We start from the raw sequence: 23,320 nt of genomic DNA, 5'->3' as shown, positions 1-23,320 counted from the left end.
TTTTTTAAACTCTTCTTACTGTAATTTTGATCAAATAAATGCCGCCTTGGTGAGCAATAGAGAATTATTTCAAAAACTAACCCAATTATTTGATTATTATACAAAACATCCAAATGATATAAATAATCCAAATGAAACTTAGATACTAAACAGAGATAAGAGGTATTCAGATAATAATAATAATAATTATATGCACAATATTTGGCCCAGTTTTTGTACTATGAGTAATATTTCATATTCGATATTAAGGACATTTTTCTTACGTTTTTACAATTTTAGTACTGTGGGGGGTCGCCACTTGATTTACAATCTGGGTCTCGAAGCACTGTATTACATGAAGTGTGCAACAGTTTGTGATCTCTTTATTAATGTTTTTTTTTTCTGTATGCAGAGGTCTGAAGGACCTGGAGCAAGATTCCTCTTCTATGGAAAAAAGGATTGCCTATAAGTTCCTCAAGAGGCTCTTGAGTTATGTTGATTCTGCACAGGAGTTTATCGCCCATCTTGGTGAGAAAAGATGACAAATATTCTGTAAACAATTAAAGATTGATATGTTTACATAAAAAGTTGATCAGTTGTTTTCTTTGCATAACATTTTTTTAGAGGCGATGGCTTCCAGTGGGAAGACAGACAAATCTCCCCATGATCAAGAGATCAAGTTTTTTGCTAAGGTAGCATTCAAGCGTTTTCAAGCAGACACTCTTTTATCATATGCAGAACAGTCTTCAAACTTCATATTTTATGGGAGTTAGAGGCCAGTTTTTAAAAGGTTTTTCTCTTACACAGGTTCTGCTGCCCCTCATAGACCAGTACTTCAAGAACCACTGCATGTACTTCCTGTCAACCCCCAACATCAACCTTAGCAGCAGTGGCTACGCATCCAACAAAGAGAAGGAGATGATCACCAGGTGCTGCTGTTACACCTGTTATTTAGAATGAGACAATATTAATCCATATCATTATAAATGTTTATCATATATGTTTGTCCTGAGAAGGGACAGAGGGTTGTATATTGCGTAGCAAAGTAGAGTGCATATTTGGATGCAATAATTGTTTTATGGACAGTACTAACTTGAACCATTCTTTCTTAGTCTTTTCTGTAAGCTGGCAGCCCTGGTCAGACATAGGATTTCACTCTTTGGTAAGACTTTTCAAAAATGAGCTTCATTTTGCCTGGTTATACCTCATTTCACTGATTTAAGACTGTTTGTTCTTTCAGGAAGTGACTCCACCACCATGGTGAGCTGCTTACACATCCTGTCACGCTCACTGGACTTCAGGTAGTGAGCAAAATCTGCAAATAGTGCAATACGAATCAGTCAGTGGTGATTGATGTCTAAGTTGTTTTGATCTGATTCTGTTCTTACTGTAGGACTGTGATGAAGTCTGGCTCAGAGCTGGTGAAGGCTGGTGTCAGGACTTTCTTCGAGAATGCAGCGGAAGACCTGGAGAAGACTCTGGAGAACTTGAAGCTAGGGAAGTTGGGTCAGTCACGCTCTCAGATGAAGGGCGTTACCCAGATCATCAACTACACCTCAGTGGCCCTGCTGCCCATCCTGACGGTTGTCTTTCAGCATATCACCCAACACCAGTTTGGAGCAGAGCTGCTATGTAAGTGAGCTATGATGTTAGTCTCATGAATTGGTTCTTTTTAGTGAATCAAAAACATACAGTGCAACCAGTCCAGCCAGAAAAATTGGATTTGCATGCCACTATTTGCTCTTAAAATCATTATATTCCTCAAAATATTTGCCCTTGTATGTTTTAGTGGATGACATTCAGCTGTCCTGCTACCGCATCCTGACCAGCCTGTACTCATTGGGCAGTGGCAAGAACATCTATGTGGAAAAGTACAAAAAACTTTATTTCTGAAGGAACTTTCTTTCTGATGGAGCTATCCATTTCTTCTTGAAATTGAGACCAATATGTTGGTTTTTACAGACAGCTGCCCTCGCTGGGTGAATGTTTATCTACCCTGGTTGGAGCCATGCCCGTTGCTTTCCTGGAACCACACCTAAATATGCACAATCCCCAATCTGTCTTCAACACCAAGACACCAAGAGAACGAGCTAGTGAGTATATATTTTTCAGAATCTGAGACTATTTTAAATCATTTGGAATTCAGTAAGAAACCATACAATGAAAATATGGTTAATTTGCAGCCAATCATAATAGACAAATTGGTCTTTAGATGACAGTGGCTTATACATTTTTTTAAAGAAAAAAACATGATTTCAAAAATTCCCAGCCGTAATACTGAGTGTTTTACAGTTTTGAGCATGCCAGACACCGTGGATGAGATGTGTCATGAGATGCCTCATCTAGACGGCCTAATGAAGGACATTGGGGAGATTTCTGAATCTGGAGCACGCTATACAGAGATGCCACAGGTCATCGAGGTCATCCTTCCCATGTTGTGTAACTACCTGTCTTACTGGTGGGAAAAAGGTCCAGATAACTCCCCAGTTGATGCCAATTGCTGCACAACTGTCACATCTGAGCATCTCAGCCTCATCCTGGGCAATATCCTCAAGATTCTAAACAACAACCTTGGCATTGATAACGCTCCCTGGATGAAAAGACTTGCAGGTGAGGGTGAATTTGAAATTGTTTAACCTGCTTTAATACAGGATGAGTGCAAAATATCAGGACAATTCTCAAATATCTGTCAACTCCCTCATATGTAGTATACACCCAGCCGATCATTAGCAGGGCTAGCCCAGATCTCCTGAGAGCGCACTTCCTGCCAACGCTGGAGAAACTGAAGAAGAAAACAGTGAAGATAGTGAATGAGGAGGAGCTGCTTAAGGCTGAAAGCAGGATAGACACTCAGGAAGCTGAACTGCAGATTCTGGATGAGTTTGCTGTTCTCTGCAGGGATCTGTATGCCTTCTATCCGATGCTCATTCGTTATGTGGACAACAATAGGTATTTATGCCATAACCTGTGAGGGAGCTGCTAAACTTTTTCAATAAACAAGAATGAAAACAATCATTTTTATTGATTATGGTTTTATTTAGTTATTCATTAAATAAAAGTCCTCTTTCTGGAATCTATAGAAAATAAAACATCAGCTTTCCAAAACAATGGCCATCTCTCTTTTGACAATCTAGATCCACATGGCTGAAGGAACCACATTCAGATTCAACTGAACTTTTCAAAATGGTGTCGGAGATTTTCATCCTTTGGTGTAAATCTCATGTAAGTTCTCTGTATTGCTCCAAAGAATAATTTTAAGGACTTGCAAATAAAAGACTTCCAAAAGCTGTTTCTGCTCTTTGTCCATAGAACTTTAAAAGGGAAGAGCAAAATTTTGTGGTGCAAAATGAAATTAACAACCTGGCATTCCTTACTGGAGACAGCAAGACGAAGATGTCAAAGGTAAGTATGTTTATAAAGTAATTGTCCGCTATAATAAATTGTACCCAAAAGCTCTGGGCTGATTACCCAGGAAACATGTGCTCATGAAAACAAAAAGCCATTATAAGATCTATAGAGCCATATGTGTTTAAGATATATTGCTTTGTAAAACTAGTCTGGAGGTCAGGACCAAGAAAGAAGAGGAAAAAGAAGAAAAGGAGAGTTGTACTCCATCCAGACTTCCCTTATTGTAGCAGCTCACAAGAAGATGCTGCCTATTGGCCTGAACATGTGCACTCCTGGAGACCAGGAGCTCATATCCCTCGCCAAGATCCGTTACAGTCTGGTGAGTGTATGTGTTGTTGTCTTAATTATTCTCGATAAGTGATCTCCAACAAGCCTCTAACAATATCTCCCTTTAACAGAAAGACACAGATGATGAGGTTAAGGATTACCTGAGGAAGAACCTCCATCTTCAGGAGAAGGTCTGGAGTAGCAAAGTCTAACATACATGATTAGATGCTGAAATGTTGACATTGGCTTATTGGTTTTTCTTGTCTCATCACAGTCGGCAGATCCAGCAGTGCAGTGGCAGCTGAACCTCTATAAAGATGTGGTGAAGAGTGAGGGAGCTCCAGACCCAGAGCAAAATGTGGAGAGAGTTCAGGCCATCTCTGCTGCTGTCTACTACCTTGAACAGGTACAATAGGCATACAAATTAAATCCACCATGCTCATATAATGCCATTACACATCTGCCTACACCGGGTCAGCAACCTTGTTTATTGGGAAACACTTAACACTTAACAGGTTCAATTAGTTAATGCATCAGTTATCATGAACTAACAATAAAAAATACCTTAACAGCATTTATTATTCTAGGTTCATGTTCATTTCTACATACTCTATGCTAATAAATGTAACATTTTAAGTAGGTCTGGGAAAATAAAACATTCATTTTTGCAATTAATATTTGCTGTTTAACACGTTATGTAAATTAAAAATAATTAACACAGCATACATTTTTTTTTCCACTTCCTGAAGTACAATAGCTATGCTAATGTATTTCATTTACATCCTTCGGCTAGCGTTACAGTGTATCTGTGCGCCGCTCACAGCTTTTAAGTTTTAGGTACACTTAAATTAAAAGTTTTTGTAATATTTGTAATGTTCTGTAATAAATGATAAATAAAACTAATATGATAATTTAGCCGTCATTCATAGTAGGCCTTTATAAAGAAAAATGCCATTAAACAAATATTGAATATGTAAAATACTGTCTTTATGTTTCTTCTACGTCAATTTGGAGATTTAATGTGAAAATATATTTATAACTCTGTGATCTTTTTTTAATCGATCAACAACCCTAATTTTATTAATTGTATTTTGAATCATGAACAGACACTCACAAATGAACTCAAAATTGTGATTTGTTTATCCAAAAGATGTTATGTTGATCTTATATAGTGAGTCCGTTTTGTCATTAACACCAAGTAGACTTATAAATGAATGTTTTACTTCCCAGTGTGATTACTGCCATTTTTTATTAACCATTTATTTCACTCTCAGGTTGAGTTACCACTTAGGAACAAGAAGATGGTGTTTCAGAAGCTGCTGTCAAAGCAACGAAAGCGTGCCGTAGTGGCCTGTTTCCGAATGGCACCACTCTACAACTTACCAAGGTATGTTCTTGGAAGCCTTTGTATTAAAATTTCAACTTTGCAATATACATTCACAGCATTCAGCTTTAAAATGTACTGACTCAATGGACAGTAGATACTTCTGAAAGTTTCCTTGATAGCTATTCCTTCCTTCCAAATGCATCTGAATGCATTCCGTACTCCCTCTAGTGCAGGGGTCTCCAACACGTCGCTCGTGAGCTACCAGTAGCTCGTGGCCTGATTGGAGGTAGCTCGCCAAGACAATGGCTGCATCCAAAATCGCATACTTCCCTACTATATAGTAGCCGAAAAACAGTATATGACAAAAGTATGTCAAAATTCACAGTACTCATAAAAGAGTAGATTCGGCGAGATTCTGAAGTGTGCATACGATGGACACTTTACCATCCCATGAGGCCACGGGAGAGGATTTGTGAAGGGCAGTGAAGCAACGCAACTGAAGCTGGTAGGTCACATGATAATGATAACATGGCGAATGTAGTATGTCCTGATTGCATTCATTCTACACACATTCGAGCTATGTAGATACGTTTTTTTAGCGGTCATGAAGTAATTACTTATTCAAAATAAGGAAGCTATCTACTCGAGAGTATGTGATTTCGGACACAGTCGTACTTTTCATCCAGTCAGATTGAGCTAATATAGACTTATAATATAGACCGTTGTCCCACCCCCATCATTGCAAATCAAGTATTTATTTGACATTTTGACCATGAGGTTATTTGTTGTATTTATTAACCTGCAGATGTAATTACAATATGGCAGAATAACAACCAACAACAGGGGAAAAAAACTATCAGGAAGTTTCACTCAAGCATGTCATCATGTTTATACGGCTACAAGGCAGTATTAGCTAGAAAACTTTGTTTGCATCTGGTTGATTAAAGACAGCGTTCAAGCGAAGAAAAGGGAAAAAAACATGCTATTTTCATGAGGAATTGGAGAGTGAGTTTTTCTTTACAAATATAGGCTAAAGATGTGTGTGCCTAATTTGCGGCGATTGCAATACAGTAACTTGAGCCTCTTGGCTTTTCCATCCAAGTTGCTCTTTTAAAATTCAGAATAAAAATGATTGTTTCATATTTTAATTAACATTAAACCCGTATTTGTCGCAATCTGAAAAATGTGTGGTAAATATTGTTCGGCATTAAACAAAATTAGAAAGCATGTAGTGACGGCTTTGTTTTTGTCAAAACATGACGGTAGGCAGAGTGCTAAGATAAATTAGATGAATGAATGAATGAATTAATTAATTAATGAATATCTAAGAGGGAACCAACTGTCTTCAGAAAAGTGGTATTTTCCCTCCGTGTAATGCCTAATAAAGTAGTTTATAAGTGCAGCACTGCTTTACAGAGGTTAAGGGATAGTTCACCCAAAAATGAAAATGTTATCATTATTTACTCACCCTAGTTGTTCCAAATGTATATGAATTTCTATCTTCTGCTGAACACAAAAGAAGATATTTTGAACAATATGGTCACATTTCTATCGATAGAAATTCATACAGGTTTGGAACAACTTTGGGGTGAGTAAATCATTTTTGGGTGAACTATCCCTTTACTTAAGAAGCTCTATTTCTTCTCTTCCATAAACGCCACCTACTTGCAGATAGTGGATTTACATTTTTGTTTAGACCAATACGAAAATCGGACCAAATGTTTGCTGTTAGATTTAACCTGTAGATGGAAAATAAGATAATGTGCATTCTAATAATGTACAATTTGGTTATGTTTATGAATTGTTAATGGAGCACATAAAATGCCTATGATTTATCATTTTGACTCTTTTTATCAAAACGATTTAAAGGCTGAAATGTGAGGTTTATCATTTTATAGATTTATCATTTCATTTCCAGCACAATTTAACAATACCATGATAACCGTAAGCATTTTGGTTACTATTACCGTGATATGAAATTGTCATACCGTTTCATCTCTAGTTATGATGCACTATAAAAACAACTGTACCTCTCAGCCACTTTCATTTTTAAAAAGTAACTTTTAAATTAAATAAGGTTAGAGACCCCTGCTCTAGTGTCATTGTTTAAATGTGTTTTATTGGTGTTTTTCCATGCTCCTTTCTTCCTCCTCCTAAAACCTGTCCCTTTCTATTGTCTCCATAACACACTTCAGATACAAAAATAATAATTACTTCCTGAATGGCTATCGGTACGTTTGGCTGGAAAAGGTGTACCATACCTCCAGCTTTGACCGTCTGTTCTCCATGCTAACGGTAATGTGAGACTAAGAGAACTCATGATCCCAACCTCCTCCTCCTCCATTCTCCAAGCTAAGGGCTGAGCACAAGCATACAGTTAGCGCCGCCACTCTGAATGGTCACCTTCCGTTTCCCACGGGTCTCTTAACTTTACGTAGCGACAGGCAGTTTCAGAGTGGGTGGAAGGTTGTTCACCTGATGAGTACTTTGTGATAAGTCTATATGCAACAATGATCATTTAGATGGTAGCCGTGCTTTCATGGAAGTCCTCATTAAGGTGACCAGTCAGATCAGGCCATGGACTGTACATCTTCCTCTCACACCACAGAATGCACCTCCTTCCCTCATCTTCCTCTTAACCTCCCTCTCCCCCCCCACTTCTCAGGCATCGCTCAATTAACCTCTTCCTCAGTGGCTATCAGAGACTTTGGATAGAGACAGAGGAGTACTCTTTTGAGGAGAGGCTAGTGCAGGACCTGGCAGTAAGTACCGGGCTGGCATCAGCGCTGCCCCGTGTGCTGTGTGTGCCCGCTGGTGCCTTCTCGGGGGCCGAATGCTCTGCGGCCAGCACCGTGCCTGCTCAGGCGCGGGAGCACGTCTCTGCCTGCCTCATGTACTCATCCTGGCCTGTGTTCAGCTCTGCTGGTTGCGTGACACACTACAGACCGAGGCACAGCAGCCAAGGCATGCATGAGTTTCGGCTGAGCCTCAGAACCCGCCATCTCACTAGAAAAGCAGTCCGTTTCAGCGCAGCTTTGGTAAGGGGGCGGACGTTCCCCGCGACGCTCTGATTTGTTCTTTGGGTGTCGTCTTTCTTTCGTAAGTCTCTGTTGTGAGAGTCGGTGGCATGTTCACCTCATGTAGAGATCATGTCTCAGCTAAAGTTTAGTCTGCGCTCTAAATTGACCCACCTGATTTGTGCGTCTTAAAGAAGAATATATTTATTCATTAATGAGCTGGAAATATTTTGAGCACTAATGAAATATTTAACAGAATTAATTCATATTATTACTATTTTTAATGGGATAATTGGGCGCTCATTGTTAAACTCTTATGAAGACACCCTTTTAGTAATATTTAATATTTGTAAAAGTTCATTTACATCATTATGTAACACTTAACATACACTGCAAAGCCATTTCCATTGCTGTGTCTCCATGTGAATTTGCATGTTTATCCTGAACTGGTCATTGGTCCTTGTGTAATTCTGGAGCATCCAACCAGACCCCATGACCATGCTCAGACCACGATGTCATCCGAACAAGTGTTTCTCAGCTCAGGCTCAGTGGACTTCCAGGATCCAACAAATTTAACCCAGTTGTGCAGCACATCTGATCCAAGTAACATAGCAGTAGTTTCTTTCTTTGAAGTTTTAAAATGTTAATTTCAAGTGGCTTCACAGGACCTGAACAGAGAGACACTGATCCCGATTACATTTAAGTGTGTCTTTGTGTAAAATATCTGCATGTCTAATTTAAACCCTTGTCACAAGACCAGGAAGCAAAGTATTGGAGTCGTAATGTTGAAAATGACTGGAATGAAACTAATTTGCATAAAGTGTCACGTGTTTATTTCATGTTTATTCTCATAATGAGGAGAACAGATTTTCTGTTGTGTTTTTAATGAGCTTTTTTGATGTATGTGATGTTACGGTTTGATTTGTAACACTATACAAGTTATTTGTTCAAGGTTGTGCACCATTTAGAATTGAGAATTTAGCTCCTAAATTAAAAAAGTTAAGCAAGATGCGGAAAGTAATTATAATTCGATTTTTAAAGAAGTAGAATGGCAATGAATTCATAGAAATTCATTGTAGGTTTTTTAATACATTTAATTTTTCAGGATGAATTATCCATGTTATCACACACGCAACATGAGATATTTCCAAAAACATTAGATAATGTTGACTTTAATGTATTTAATATACTTTATTTGCCAGACTGCTATGATTTACCTGTTCAAAATGTCAGACTCCATGTAGTGATCTGCTTTTGAACATTTTGTAGTTGTGGTGGAATTCAATAATTTCCAATTTCCAATTCCAGTTAATCATCCCTTGGGACATGAGCTGTTGAACTCAAATTTGCACTCATTGATTAAAAGGGAGCTAATTCATAAATTCTGAATTTAGCATAACACTGGCAGTGGAGCAGATGAGCATGGTTTTAGTGAGAGAGTGATTGAAGTGTCAGAGTGTGTTAGTGCATCGTCATTTGCTTTATTTTGATTTCAACTGGTGGGTGTGCTTATAAAAATATAAATGACTGGTGTTAAAGAAACCAAGGTTTATCAAATTAGAACTCTGATTATAGCAAAAAAAAAAAAAGTTCACATTTGCTTGTGTGGAGTCAAGTTAGAGAGAAAGCTGGTGATTAACAGATTGTGGGAGGTGCAGTCTTTATAACTTAAGTGGCTCTTCCTGCAGAAAACTCCTATGGCTGTGGTAGACGAAGAAGAGGAAGAGGAAGCTGAAGTTCAGCCAGACCCTCTTCATCAGCTCATCCTTCACTTTAGTCACAATGCTCTGACGGAGAGAAGGTGATGTGTTCATATATGTGGTGTAAAGATTATAGAAGTAAATACATTTTCATTTAATAATGGATGAACAACTGATTTTCTTACTGTGTTTTTGTAGTTTCCTAGAAGAGGATCCTCTCTTTATTGCATACGCTGACATGATGGCAAAAGTCAGTGTTGTATTGAATCCAATTAATTATTCTAAATTATACTGTAATTGTTTTAAAGAGTTAATATTCAATCAGTCAATATTTTAATTTACAGAGTTGTGCTGAGAATGAGGAAGAAGAAGAAGAGGAAGGAAAAGAAAAAACGTTTGAGGTATTCAATTCCTGAATTAAAAAAATAATGCATATGAGCAGGTACACTCCTCTTCCATATGTGCCAGGCATGGTTTACCACAGTGTAAAGTACTATTCAGAGCACCAATGCCCAATTGGACACATTTTTTCCCCAGACAGGAGCGACTGTTGCAAACATTCACCACTTAAAAAGAAGCTCTCAACACTAAAATAGACCCTGATCCCTTGCTAGCCCTCTGTGGGGTTTCCTCTAGACCCGCTTTAACAGCCCAAGATCGCAAGGTCGATCCTGACCAGACGGGCTATCCTTCTTAAGTGGAAGCATGCTTCTCCCCTGACACATGACGGGTGGATACAGGACATTCTTTTTTACTGTATTAGACTTGAAAAGTTAAGATGCTCGCTCTCTGGCTCACTTAAAGCCTTTATAAGACTTGGGATCCCGTTTTGAACTACATTAAAGGCCTACGTTGCTCACTGGTAACTGACAACAAATAATATTTGTCAGCGATTAAATAGAACTTTTTTTCTTAATCTATTTGATTAAAATTGTCTCTTTATTTGCGGGTTTCTTGTCCATTTGAGTTAAAAGGGATCATGGAAAATGTTAATAAAGGACAATGTCTTACTGTGAACCTCATTATCAATGTACCAATCTGTATTGTCACACAAAACACCAATAAAAATAATTAATATGATGTTTCATGGACTGTAGGCAGTATTCTGGTCAATTTTAATGCGTTTTTCTTGTCTCACAGGAAAAAGAAATGGAGAAGCAGAAGATTCTGTACCAGCAGGCCAGACTTCATGCCCGTGGGGCTGCTGAAATGGTCCTACAGATGATCAGTGCCAGTAAAGGTACACTTCTCTATTTCTGACCTGCTTTCGCTCTCTCTCTTAATCCATTTGATTTTTCTATAGCAGCATTTGTTTGTTTACAGGCCGACTTGGTCCTATGGTGACTGGCACCCTTAAACTGGGTATTTCTATCCTAAACGGAGGCAACGTTCTTGTCCAGCAGGTAAAGAGCTTGACTGGGCAGATCATGTTATTTTGTCCCACAGAGATATACTGAGCTCGGTAAATACTTGTAATTTATAATTTTTCAGAAAATGCTGGATTATTTGAAGGAAAAGCGAGATGCCGGCTTCTTTAAAAGTTTATCTGGACTGATGATGTCTTGCAGGTGGGCGTGAACACAGACCTGCACCGATTATCCATTTGGCCCTACTGTGATTATTCATTTTGACAGTATCTCTTTATCTCTGACAGTGTGCTGGATTTGAATGCATTTGAAAGGCAGAATAAAGCAGAGAGTCTTGGAATGATGACTGAAGAGGGGTCAAGTAAGCCAATAAACTTTATTCTTCTCTATCTGCAATTTTTTAATGAATACAATGAGTAATTAGTTAATGTATTTGATAGCAACATCTGCATAATGTCTGTCCTGCCATTATACTACAAAGTTTTGCCTTTTTTAGTACTGTCAGGATTGAAAGTGGTACCAGTTCTGGTCCTTCCTTTGGCTAGCTGGCAAATGCTGCACCCTGATAACTTTGTGAAGTGCATAGTTAATGTGTGTACATGGATTCACTGCAACAGTGGAAGTTGCAGTATTCTTCTCATGCAATGTCAAATGTCTATGGGATACCATTAACATTAGGGGCCCTATTTTAACGATCTAAGCGCATGGTCTAAAGCGCACGGCGCAAGTGCACATAGGCCGTGTCCGAATCCACTTTTGCTAGTTTAACGACGGGAAAAAAGGTTGTCGCGCCTGATGCATGGTCTAAAAGGGTTGTCCCTATTCTCTTAATGTGTAATAGGTGTGTTTTGGGCATAACGTGCAGATTCGCTATTTACAAAAATACTGCGGTCAATGGCGCAGTCTATTTCAGTTGCCTCAAAATAGCAAGGCGCCAACAATGCACCTGAACACACCTCGTTTTCAGACCAGCACGCCCATGGGCGCACAAAAGGACATGAAAATGATAACTGCGAAAAACACTTGCGTCGCGCCTGACGCCGGGTGTATGATAGGGCCCTACATGTTTTATTATCCAGTTATTAAAGGGCTTCATCTTCAAAGGTGAAATGAAGGACCACTGTGGTGTGATGATGCTGTGCACAAAAAATAAAGAAATCATCATTGGTTTATTGAAACAAATTTTTTTTTTTTGCATTGTGACATTATTTTGTTGACAAGTCATCCTCATACTGTAATCCGTCCAGATGTTTGCAATTTTTATTATTCTCAATGATTTTTCTCATTAGATTATAATTACTATAAATAATGAGAATCATTTCGTCCAGATTAAAATTTAATTTAATTAATTTAATTTGGAACAAAAATTTCCATGATGTAATAAGTTACATTTTAAATAAATTCAGCATTACTGTAATGAAGAGATATTTTATACAATTAGCAGTTTTTTCATACAACTTCATACAAAATATTATATATATACATTTTATGTATAAATATTAACCTAGACATATTCTTGAAAGGCTTGATGAGTGTAACCTGATAGCTTTATTTTATTAGCCATATTGTTGCCTTTGGCATCAGATATCATATGAAAGGCATCGGATATCAAGTATGACACAGAACATGATTGAAATCACTGCACTGGAAATAATACTAACACCTTCCTTAACTACTGATTTTGCAGGATGACTGTGTACTCACAACTAAACAAATAAAGCTTTGTCCAATCCCAGTGAATAATATGCTGTATGTGTTACACAGTATGTGGTCCAACTTTAGTTTCATTGTTATAGATTGCATCTAATTAAAAACCAGGTCTTACATTTCATGAAACACGTCTGAAGTCTGTCTCTGTTCACATCTGTAACTGCATGTCCATCCTCTGACTAAAAGTTTAATGACTCTTCTTTTTTCTTTCTGATATTCAGTCTCTCTCCATTTGCTTATGTCTGCTCTCTTTGTGTTTGTTTTCCATCATTTTATACTGGATTGCAGGCAACATGAGAGAGCGGGGTAAATAAAGTTTAGCTACTCATTTCTTAATGCTGTTCCCTGGCATGTCTCCATTTCTTGTAACTTTTCTCTTCTCCTGCTACTAGTGATATGAATGTACTACTCTTCAGTGCTTGTAGAGACTAATGCATGCTGACACAGTATTAAGATAGAACTAAGACCAAAGCCAGGCTCATTTACATAACTCCCTTTACTAAACTAGTACACTCAATGGGAAAAAAAAATTCTTCCTTGCGAACTTTATGAATCATCTGTACTCATACTTTGTTGAAAAAGATGAATACATGTTAAAAAAATAGGCGTACACTCAGCTAAACATTAGAACACAGCTACAAAATGAGCAGAGAGCTTTGCCAGGCCTTGAATCTGTGGCTATTTCACAAAGCTGGTTCTTCACATGACTAACTTTCACAAGTATGACATTGTGTAGAACATAATAAATACAACAGGATCTCCTCTTTATGTGTGCAGTATATAATAATTAAATTCTACAAAATATAGCACTATTTTTGTCAAGTTCCAGTATAATCTGTTTGTATCTCCAGCAAATATACTGTACACCATCCTTGTGAAAGTTACCTCGCTAACCTAGCTTCTTGAAATTTCTGTGTATTAATCGACAAGCTTTTCTTTCTCCAGTCAGCTCTTGGGATGGTGTTTCGAGCCTCATCCTAAGTGAAGCAAGCTCCCAAAATATGTGCTAGTCACCTGCTTGCTTGAGACTGATGTCAATTTGTTGTTTAGTTCTGCTTTAACCATATGGCCCAGAAATAATTTAATTTCTCTGTCATGTTTTAAGGTTCCAAAGTACTACAAAATGATGACTTTACAAAGGATCTATTCAGGTTTTTGCAACTTCTGTGCGAGGGCCACAATAATGGTAAGACTTGTAAAAAATAAATACATTTATAAATATAAAATATTATAGCTTTTATATTATATCTTTATATAACAAATATAAGTATATATTTTTCTAAATGTAATTACTTTTTAAAGAAAGTCATATATTTAATTTGCAGCAAATTGTTGGTGAAACATTGTTGAAATTTTTAATTTCCTTTTACAGATTTCCAAAACTTCTTGCGGACCCAGACTGGAAACACTACTACAGTCAACATCATCATTAGCACTGTGGACTACCTATTACGTCTACAAGTAACACACACTAAATACATTTGTAGATGCGTTATATATGAAAACAACATAGTTCTGAATCCCCATGAATCTTCTCAACTTCAGTCTCTAATATTGGTTGTGCTTGTTTTCACTACCAGGAATCCATAAGCGATTTCTACTGGTATTACTCTGGGAAAGATGTCATGGATGAGGCTGGGCAACTGAACTTTTCCAAAGCTTTGGCAGTAGCCAAACAAATCTTTAACTCACTCACTGAGTACATTCAGGTAATGCTACACCAGTGCACCAGCGCATGTTAGATTTCAATGGATTTCTGCATTTCATAATACTGTATTTCCTCTTTTTAGGGCCCTTGTATCGGGAATCAGCAGAGTTTGGCACACAGCAGGTTGTGGGATGCAGTGGTTGGGTTCCTGCATGTTTTCGCAAACATGCAAATGAAACTGTCACAGGTAACCCGTCAGGGCACTGTTAATGTCTAGCTTTTACCAAAGATGATGTCTCAAAACTGAATATTGTCCATTTGTTTCAGGATTCTAGTCAAATAGAGTTATTGAAGGAACTGATGGATTTGCAGAAGGATATGGTGGTCATGATGTTATCTCTTCTTGAGGGTGAGAGTGTATTGACCTTTCAAACATCACAATGGAGCTAGTGAGAGACTAGTAATGGTTAATGCGTCAACTGTATGTTACAGGTAATGTGGTGAATGGAACTATCGGTAAGCAGATGGTCGACACTTTAGTGGAGTCCTCCAGCAATGTGGAAATGATCCTCAAGTTCTTCGACATGTTCCTCAAACTGAAGGACCTCACTACATCTGATAACTTCAAGGAGTATGACCCAGATTGCAAAGGCGTTATATCCAAGAAGGAGTTCCAGAAGTCTATGGAGAGCCAGAAGCAATACACACAGTCTGAAATCGAGTTTCTTCTCTCCTGTGTGGAGGCAGATGAAAATGACGTATTCAACTACGAGGAGTTTGTGGAACGCTTCCATGAACCAGCCAAGGACATTGGCTTCAACGTGGTTGTGCTTCTCACTAACCTTTCAGAACACATGCCTCACGACTCGCGCCTTGCCACCTTCTTAGACCTGGCTGAAAGTGTGCTCAATTACTTTGAGCCGTACCTGGGCCGTATTGAGATCATGGGTGGTGCCAAGAGGATCGAGAGGGTTTACTTCGAGATCAGCGAGTCTAGCAGAACCCAGTGGGAGAAGCCACAAGTCAAAGAGTCCAAACGACAGTTCATCTTCGATGTGGTCAACGAAGGTGGTGAGAGCGAGAAGATGGAGTTATTTGTAAACTTCTGTGAGGACACCATTTTTGAAATGCAGTTGGCCTCTCAGATCTCCGAGCCAGATGCCGCAGAACGACCTGAGGAGGAAGAAGATGAAGAGTTGCACAGCCTGCTTGAAGGCTTGTCTGAGGAGGAAGACGCATCTCTTGAATCCACCTCGGCCTTCACGGCAGCCTGCGTCTCTGTGAAGAAGAGCATGTCTAATTTCCGTCAAATGCTGACATTTAAGAGTATGAAGAAGCAGTTTAAGAAATTCAAGAAGCTGACCATCAGAGAAATGATCACAGGGTTCTTCTCCTTCTTCTGGATGCTCTTCACCGGGTTCTTCAAAGGCATTTTTGGCATCATCTTCGGGTTCTTCCATATAATTTGGTCTTCCATGTTTGGAGGGGGTTTTGTAGAGGGAGCTAAAAACATGAAAGTGACAGATATTTTGGGTAATATGCCTGATCCAACACAGTTTGGGATCCATGGCGATGTACTGGAAGCAGAAAAAACTGAGAGCAGTGAGCTGGTGGTGTCGGCAGATATGGTGCAGATGACCGGTGCTGGTGCTGAGAAGCTGGAGCCGGATACGATCATGGATCTACTTAATACTGGTGCAAAGAAAGAAGGCAAGCATGGAGCAGAACCCGGTCTAGGCGATGTCTGTGAAGTCCTGACTGAAGCTAGTGCCCCTGCTGAGAAGAAGAAAAGCCAGGTTTGTATCTTATATGCCTGGTTTCACAGACAAGGCTTAAGCCTGGTCCCAAACTAAAATGCATGTTTGAGCTGTCTTAACTGAAAGCAACTTGCACTTAAGGTGGGCGTACACGGTACGATTTTTGTATTTTGTGTTTTGTATTTTTGAAACTATACTGTTTTTTTATTACACAGAAAGTAGCAGCAGAGAAGCCAGAATCTGAGCCAGAGAAAGCTGAGTAAGTTGACTATTGTAATAAGATATTGTCATTATTTCTTTTGTCAAAATGTCCTGACATAGCAATGTTGTTTTTTTAGCACCGAGAATCAGGAGAAAGAAGACAAGGTTAAAGAGGAAACGCCTGAGGAACCAGCAGCAGAAAAACCAGCTCCAAAAGCCAGACGTGGCTCTTCCAAAGATAGAGCTCCAGCATTCATGGCCAGTTTCTTTGCAGTGCTTGAAGTCTACAAAACCAAAACACTAGTAAGAAAAAGCTTTTTAGTTAAACAGGAAATGTTGTTAAAGTGGCAAACATGAAAAATTTAAGTTTACTTCTTCTCTGTAGAACTACCTGGCTCGTAATTTCTACAACCTTCGTTTTCTGGCTCTGTTTGTGGCCTTCGCCATCAACTTCATCCTGCTCTTCTACAAGGTGTCATGCAAATGACTTTTCTATTAACTTGAATTGTGCTTATAAATATGAAGTAGACATTCATAGTATAAAAGACATTTTAAATGACCTATTTGGTCATTTTGTAGTTGCTCTCTAACACGCTTGAATATTGCCACTCTAAAGGTGACTGGCGGTTTCGATGACGAGGAAGAGGAGGAGGGATCCTGGGGTGGAGAAGAGGAGGAGGGTGATGAAGATGGTGAAGGAATGGAATACTTCATTCTTCAGGAGAGCACTGGCTACATGGCTCCCACATTGACTTTCTTGGCTATAACGCACACGGTCATCTCCTTGCTCTGTGTCTTTGGATATTACTACCTTAAGGTTTATCCCGTTTCCTCTAGTTTGGTTATACTTATCAGGATTAAGAGTTTCAAAGCCAGATGCTGCACAACAGTGTCCATGATTTGTGTAGTTGTTTTCTCTTCACTTTAGGTTCCTTTAGTCGTGTTCAAGCGGGAGAAGGAGATCGCTAGGAAGCTTGAGTTTGATGGTTTGTATATTACCGAGCAGCCGTCTGATGATGACATCAAAGGACAGTGGGATCGTTTGGTCATTGCAACTCCGTAAGAAACACTTTTGACATTCTCTTAGGCCCAAGTGATTTGGTCAATCGGATCACAAGTAGATGAGTGAGACACATTCCGGTTTACACCGGGTGTTTTAACCCGTCTCTTTTGTCCACTTTCAACCACTTCTGTCCTGATTTTTTCGAGGGGAGGGTCTAAGGGGAGCTTTTTCAGATCTTTCAGTCTAATGGATGAAATACAGTAAGCTTGCGCTATTTACATATGAATGTGACTAGAGACGGCACAAAAACATACGGAGAGCAGCAACTTTTGTTTCTGCTCTAATAGCCGTAAGACCATGACAAACTTAGTTTGTGCTTAGTATTTTTTTCATCTTCAAACCAAACTTGGGTCTTCAGCCGACAAAGTTTAAATCCTGTCTGGCTTGCGCGCTTCCCAAAATGTTTACAAGTTAGGTCAGTAGATGGTCTTTTGTGGCTGTTAGAACACATTCAACCACATGAGTGTCTATACTATGAAAGCAATCCGGTCGAATGCGTTTTTGACTACCTTTGGAAGAGGTCGAAAGTGGACAAGCTTGAAACGTTTTCACCGTTTTTACCTTCAAACGACCCCGTTTACACCTGTATTTTGCATCATCCACTTGTGATCCGATCAACCAAAACGTATCTTAATACCAGGGTGTAAACAGGGCCTTTCATTCAGTCCCTTATGTTACATTTACAATACAGTGTCAGTGTTTAAAAAAAGATAATTTTTTCTATAGCATTGAGCACCACATACATACACATATCACATCTTTTGTGACATACATTTACTGTCACTTTTGATTAATTTAATATGTCCTTGCTGAATTAAAATAGTATTAATTTCTTTAAAAATTAAAAATCTTACTGGCCCTAAACTATTGAATTGTAGTGTATGTACAATGGCATTAAATACTGTGGAAAGTTGATATGCTGTACTAGAATTTACAATAAATATGCATATCGAAACATTTTCACAGAAAAAAAAAAAAGTCATAATCAACATAAAGAAACATTTTACTTTTCAAAGTACAATGCAAAACTATTTTAAACAGCATTTAAAAATTTCTTTTAAAGTATTATTTATGGTACTTTTATGATTTAATATTTATTGAGAGGCTGCAATATTTGTAACTTAAATATATTTAAACCATTTTAAAAGAAACAGTGAAGGCAAGAGTAATTTAATAATTAATGGTGACCTGTTACAATTTTTTACATTTTAATATAAGACAAACCATTAATCCTTCAGATCATCCATTAATTATTGTCATGCATCTGTTAACATCCATTATTACTGGATTTTGTACTTGATTTTATCATGGATTTGAGTACTTAAAAACTAACTTACCTGTCTTTCAGGTCCTTCCCTAACAATTACTGGGACAAATTTGTTAAGAGGAAGGTAAGCAGAATCACAATAAACTTGTGATGTTACTCATTTACGGTGCTTGTATTCCACAATTTCCACCGTCTTCTTTAGGTCATTAATAAATACGGTGACCTGTACGGGGCCGAGCGCATAGCTGAACTCCTGGGTCTGGATAAGAGTGCTCTGGACTTTGATCCCACTGAAGAGGCCGTGGTGAAGGAAGCCTCCCTGCTGTCCTGGTGAGCTGACAGGACCCAAAAACATTTGGTTTTAAGGAGCATTGAAGTATTCAGTCATGTTTTGGTTTCAATTGCAGGTTGAGCTCAATTGATACCAAGTACCACATCTGGAAGATGGGGGTGGTGATGACGGACAACGTGAGTACGGTTCAGATTTGAGAATGTTAGGAGGAAGATTATCCTATTCCAGGACAATAACGTTTTGTGTTTGATCTCTAGTCTTACCTCTACCTGATCTGGTACACCACCATGTCGATTCTGGGGCATTACAATAACTTCTTCTTTGCCGCTCATTTGCTGGACATTGCGATGGGCTTCAAGACCTTGAGGACCATCCTCTCTTCTGTGACTCACAATGGCAAACAGGCAAGTGTCATCCAGCAGGGGGTGACTGCAGTACAGCTTTACCACAAAAATACTTCAAATCTGATGAAAACACCTTCTTGATTTGAACAGCTGGTGTTGACCGTGGGCCTCCTGGCTGTCGTGGTCTACCTGTACACTGTAGTGGCTTTTAACTTCTTCCGCAAGTTCTACAACAAGAGCGAGGATGAGGACACACCTGACATGAAGTGTGATGATATGATGACTGTGAGTTTATGTTTTCGTTTTGAAAGGTTCCCTGGGCTTGAATGTGGATTTAGTCTGATCTGGAAGTCATCTTGGACTCATACTGACTATTGGTGTGGATGCGTTATTGCACAAAATAACATTTTGCAAATGTTTTCCAAGTGAACTTGGAGTTTATTGGGAAAATGCAAACATTTTGCAGGGGAACGCATTTGTGCGAGAACGCAAAAGCATTGACATTTAATTTTTTGCCCATCACTATGTCCCTTTGGGGGCTTCCTACTACTCCCTACTATTCAATTTGAAAAAGAAATGGGAATTTCTATTATTGAGAAATATTATATATATTAAAGCTTGATTTTTACATTTTTATTTTTATATTCAAAGATTGTACTCCACCATTCAAAAGTTTTTGGTCAGTACTATTTTTTTTTTTATGAAATGAACACTTATATTCAGCAAGGATGCATTAAATTGATAAAATAAAGACATTTATAATGTTACAAAATAATTCTATTTTAAATAAACGCTGTTCTTTTGAACTTTCCATTCATCAAGGAATCCAGAATAAGAAAACTAAAAACTGTTTTCAACATATATTACATTTTAAAATATATTCAAATAGAAAAGTTCTTTTAAATTGTAATAATATTGAACAATATTGCTGTTTTTACTGTAGTTTTGATCAAATAAATGCAGCCTTGGTGAAAGAAATCTTAAAAAAACAGAAGTGTGTGTGTGTATATGCCCAAACTGCTTTGCTAGATCATTAATAACTAAAACAGATCCCATGAATCCTCAGTGCTACCTGTTCCACATGTACGTGGGTGTGAGGGCTGGCGGTGGCATCGGTGATGAAATCGTGGACCCGGCCGGTGACCCTTACGAGCTCTACCGCATTCTGTTTGACATCACCTTCTTCTTCTTTGTCATCGTCATTCTGCTGGCCATCATTCAGGGTACAGATGCACTGCACTGATTTACATGCTCCATTAAACTCTATTAACACTGCTCTTAAATAGCACTGCCCAACCGATCATAATCAATACTGTATTATCAACCTCACACTCAATATTTGTATCTTCAGAACATCAACATAATAGTGAATGCTTTCATTTTTCAAACCAGGTTTGATCATTGATGCCTTCGGCGAGTTGAGAGACCAGCAGGAGCAGGTGAAAGAGGACATGGAGGTGAGTGATGTCACACGTCCTCCTGTGAAGTCTAAAAAGACCACAGTTTGTTCCTGTTTTAACGTTTTGTCTTCGGTCTAGACAAAATGCTTCATCTGTGGAATCGGGAATGACTACTTTGACAGAATCCCGCATGGTTTTGAGACCCATACCTTACAAGAGCACAATCTGGCCAACTATTTGTGAGTAAATCATCTATATGACGTAATTCAACTAACATGAACATATACAGTATGTCATCTGATGACAACCTTTTTATAGTTAGAATGCTTCCTTTATAAACGAATCAAGTCAACACATCTAAAAAATCAAATATTCCTATTTAACAGATTCTTCCTGATGTACCTTATCAACAAAGATGAGACTGAATACACTGGTCAGGTAATCAATTAAATTAATTGATTATAAAATCATGTACTGTTCAAAGGTTTTGTGGTTGGTAAGGTTTTTGTTTTTGTAAAAAGTATTATGCTCACCAAGGCTGCATTTATTTGATCATAACAGTAATATTGTGAAATATTAGTACAATTTATAGGACACATATCTCAATACACACTTCTTCAAAACTCTTCACACAGTGATCACAACAGCTGTCAAAATGGCCTAAACTTTGGATTATTTATCATTGCTTTGGCACAAAATGCATTCAACGACTTCAAATTACATCTATTCTTTTCTCATTTAGACACAAACACCGGCCAAAACTATTGCACACATTTACATACTGTACTCTTTTCAAAACTGTTAAACTTTAGTTCCGTTTCAAAACTGAAAAAGACAGTAATTTGCTACATTTCCATAATAATACCAAACTGAAATATATTCTGAATCTGAAAAATCAAATACTATCAAAACAATTAGATGTTGCTGAACACCTACACAGGTGTTAGTCTTTCAATTGCATTACCATCTGTACGAAAGGAATTATTTTGTACTGAAATTTAAACATGGACCATCTAACATACTGTAGTGAATTCTAAATAGTATGTTTTAGTAATAGCATGAATGTCATTTCATGTTTTGTAATTTTTTTTTTTTTTTACAATTTCTTGTTGACAAACTTTGCTGATGTTATGGGAGAATGAATTGAATTGAGACATGACTGTGCATTTTGACACGTGTTTTGGTAGTTTTAGTGAATTTTAAATGTGAAATCAACTGCTGTGCCAAGTTGAAAGTGTGAAGAGTTTTGGAAAAGTGACCCAAATATAGAAAAATGTGTCCTAGTGATTATCAAAAAAAAAAAAAAAATAGTAAAACAGTAAAATAACTGTTTTGTATTTTAATATATTTTAAAACTGTAATTTATTCCTGTGATGCAAAGCTTAATTTTCAGCATCATTACTCCAGTCTTCAGTGTCACATGATCCTTCAGAAATCATTCTAATATGATTTGATGCTCAAGAAACATTTGTTATTATCAGTGTTGAAAAGTTGTGCTGCTTAAAATTTTTGTAGTAACCGTGATACATTTTTTTCAAGACTTTTGATGAATAGAATAGCCAAGTTCTGCATTTATTTGAATTTTTTTTTTTTTTTTTACATTATTATCGTGTTTAATAAAAAGTATGTTTTTTAAAAATAAAATGACTGACCCCAAACATTTGAACGGTAGTGTATATTATATTTCATAAATGATATCATCACATTACTTCTCTATCCTTTTTGCTACAGGAGTCGTATGTTTGGAAGATGTATCAGGAGAGGTGCTGGGATTTCTTCCCTGCTGGAGACTGTTTCCGGAAGCAATACGAGGACCTGCTGGCCTAGAGGACGTACTGTTGTCCTCAGTCCAAATATGAGAGAAATCACATGTTCAACCTACATGAGCTCCTAATATAAATGGATTTTAGGATCTTATGTAGGTTGGACACAACATCCTAAACTATAGCTCTCATCAAATGCTGCTCACTGATTCATACAAACAAAAAAACCTCAGCCGTTTCTCCACCAGAAATGACAGCGACATACCGAGAACTCATTGTGATCAAGCCAAAAATGTGAACTCAAGTCCAACATTGAGAAAAAAACAAAAAAAAACATGTAGCACACATTGCCAAATTAAGAGACAAGCCATGTTTGATAAAAAAAAAAACCCAACATGGTAAATTGCCTCATTTGCTTAACTCACAAATGCACATGAAGTTGTGAGATGAGATGTTACCATATATATATATATATGTTTTTTGATGTGTTGAATGAACGTCTACACAAATATGCACAAGAATACCTTCTGAGTGCCAAACACAGTTTATGCCTGTTTGATTTAAAAACAAACAACAAAAAAATACTATGAAGAATGTGCAATGCCTTTTAAAGACAGTAATCTGACTGGTGGAATGAGAAATATAAAGATCATCTGCTTCAGTCCACTAGATGTTTCTCATACAGCAAAGTGCCTTATGACAAGAGACTATGCAAACATTTGGTTCCCGCTCGTATGATTTGCTAGTTTGCGTTTTACTCTCACTGACAGTCTCACTTGGGTTAGTAGTTTTGTAGCGTTAGTTGATGGT

At 37.9% G+C, this 23,320-nt stretch overlaps 1 protein-coding gene and 1 long non-coding RNA gene across 5 annotated transcripts in view; one reads left to right on the top strand and one right to left on the bottom strand.

Annotated features, from left to right (window-relative positions):
• ryr3 (ryanodine receptor 3) overlaps window positions 1-22,900 on the top strand; it is an 87,529-nt gene extending 64,629 nt beyond the window's left edge. For 2 of the 4 annotated variants that reach the window (XM_082147426.1, XM_082147423.1), the window contains 46 exons: window positions 392-507; window positions 604-671; window positions 787-908; window positions 1,092-1,141; window positions 1,220-1,280; window positions 1,373-1,611; window positions 1,769-1,850; window positions 1,942-2,072; window positions 2,272-2,589; window positions 2,688-2,928; window positions 3,114-3,201; window positions 3,289-3,381; window positions 3,536-3,706; window positions 3,786-3,845; window positions 3,929-4,060; window positions 4,929-5,041; window positions 7,647-7,743; window positions 9,687-9,799; window positions 9,897-9,948; window positions 10,043-10,099; window positions 10,839-10,938; window positions 11,022-11,101; window positions 11,190-11,266; window positions 11,353-11,426; window positions 13,064-13,081; window positions 13,881-13,961; window positions 14,148-14,236; window positions 14,356-14,484; window positions 14,566-14,670; window positions 14,751-14,832; window positions 14,916-16,219; window positions 16,396-16,439; window positions 16,519-16,684; window positions 16,767-16,853; window positions 16,998-17,198; window positions 17,310-17,440; window positions 18,793-18,835; window positions 18,914-19,041; window positions 19,119-19,179; window positions 19,261-19,407; window positions 19,498-19,632; window positions 20,414-20,570; window positions 20,740-20,804; window positions 20,886-20,986; window positions 21,134-21,185; window positions 22,479-22,900. In XM_082147426.1, coding sequence (XP_082003552.1) covers window positions 392-507; window positions 604-671; window positions 787-908; window positions 1,092-1,141; window positions 1,220-1,280; window positions 1,373-1,611; window positions 1,769-1,850; window positions 1,942-2,072; window positions 2,272-2,589; window positions 2,688-2,928; window positions 3,114-3,201; window positions 3,289-3,381; window positions 3,536-3,706; window positions 3,786-3,845; window positions 3,929-4,060; window positions 4,929-5,041; window positions 7,647-7,743; window positions 9,687-9,799; window positions 9,897-9,948; window positions 10,043-10,099; window positions 10,839-10,938; window positions 11,022-11,101; window positions 11,190-11,266; window positions 11,353-11,426; window positions 13,064-13,081; window positions 13,881-13,961; window positions 14,148-14,236; window positions 14,356-14,484; window positions 14,566-14,670; window positions 14,751-14,832; window positions 14,916-16,219; window positions 16,396-16,439; window positions 16,519-16,684; window positions 16,767-16,853; window positions 16,998-17,198; window positions 17,310-17,440; window positions 18,793-18,835; window positions 18,914-19,041; window positions 19,119-19,179; window positions 19,261-19,407; window positions 19,498-19,632; window positions 20,414-20,570; window positions 20,740-20,804; window positions 20,886-20,986; window positions 21,134-21,185; window positions 22,479-22,574 — 6,157 coding nt within the window. In that variant the 3' untranslated portion in view covers window positions 22,575-22,900. The remainder of the gene's footprint in view (window positions 1-391; window positions 508-603; window positions 672-786; window positions 909-1,091; window positions 1,142-1,219; window positions 1,281-1,372; window positions 1,612-1,768; window positions 1,851-1,941; window positions 2,073-2,271; window positions 2,590-2,687; window positions 2,929-3,113; window positions 3,202-3,288; window positions 3,382-3,535; window positions 3,707-3,785; window positions 3,846-3,928; window positions 4,061-4,928; window positions 5,042-7,646; window positions 7,744-9,686; window positions 9,800-9,896; window positions 9,949-10,042; window positions 10,100-10,838; window positions 10,939-11,021; window positions 11,102-11,189; window positions 11,267-11,352; window positions 11,427-13,063; window positions 13,082-13,880; window positions 13,962-14,147; window positions 14,237-14,355; window positions 14,485-14,565; window positions 14,671-14,750; window positions 14,833-14,915; window positions 16,220-16,395; window positions 16,440-16,518; window positions 16,685-16,766; window positions 16,854-16,997; window positions 17,199-17,309; window positions 17,441-18,792; window positions 18,836-18,913; window positions 19,042-19,118; window positions 19,180-19,260; window positions 19,408-19,497; window positions 19,633-20,413; window positions 20,571-20,739; window positions 20,805-20,885; window positions 20,987-21,133; window positions 21,186-22,478) is intronic. The other 2 variants (XM_082147425.1, XM_082147424.1) reach the window with 1 other exon arrangement.
• LOC309482857 overlaps window positions 1-23,320 on the bottom strand; it is a 157,612-nt gene that overhangs the window by 35,052 nt on the left and 99,240 nt on the right. The window lies entirely within an intron of this gene.

This window comes from Leuciscus leuciscus, assembly GCF_965113295.1.
Source record: "Leuciscus leuciscus genome assembly, chromosome: 19".
NCBI classification, from domain to species: Eukaryota; Metazoa; Chordata; class Actinopteri; order Cypriniformes; family Leuciscidae; genus Leuciscus; species Leuciscus leuciscus.
This window is presented reverse-complemented; position numbering and strand designations above follow the sequence as displayed.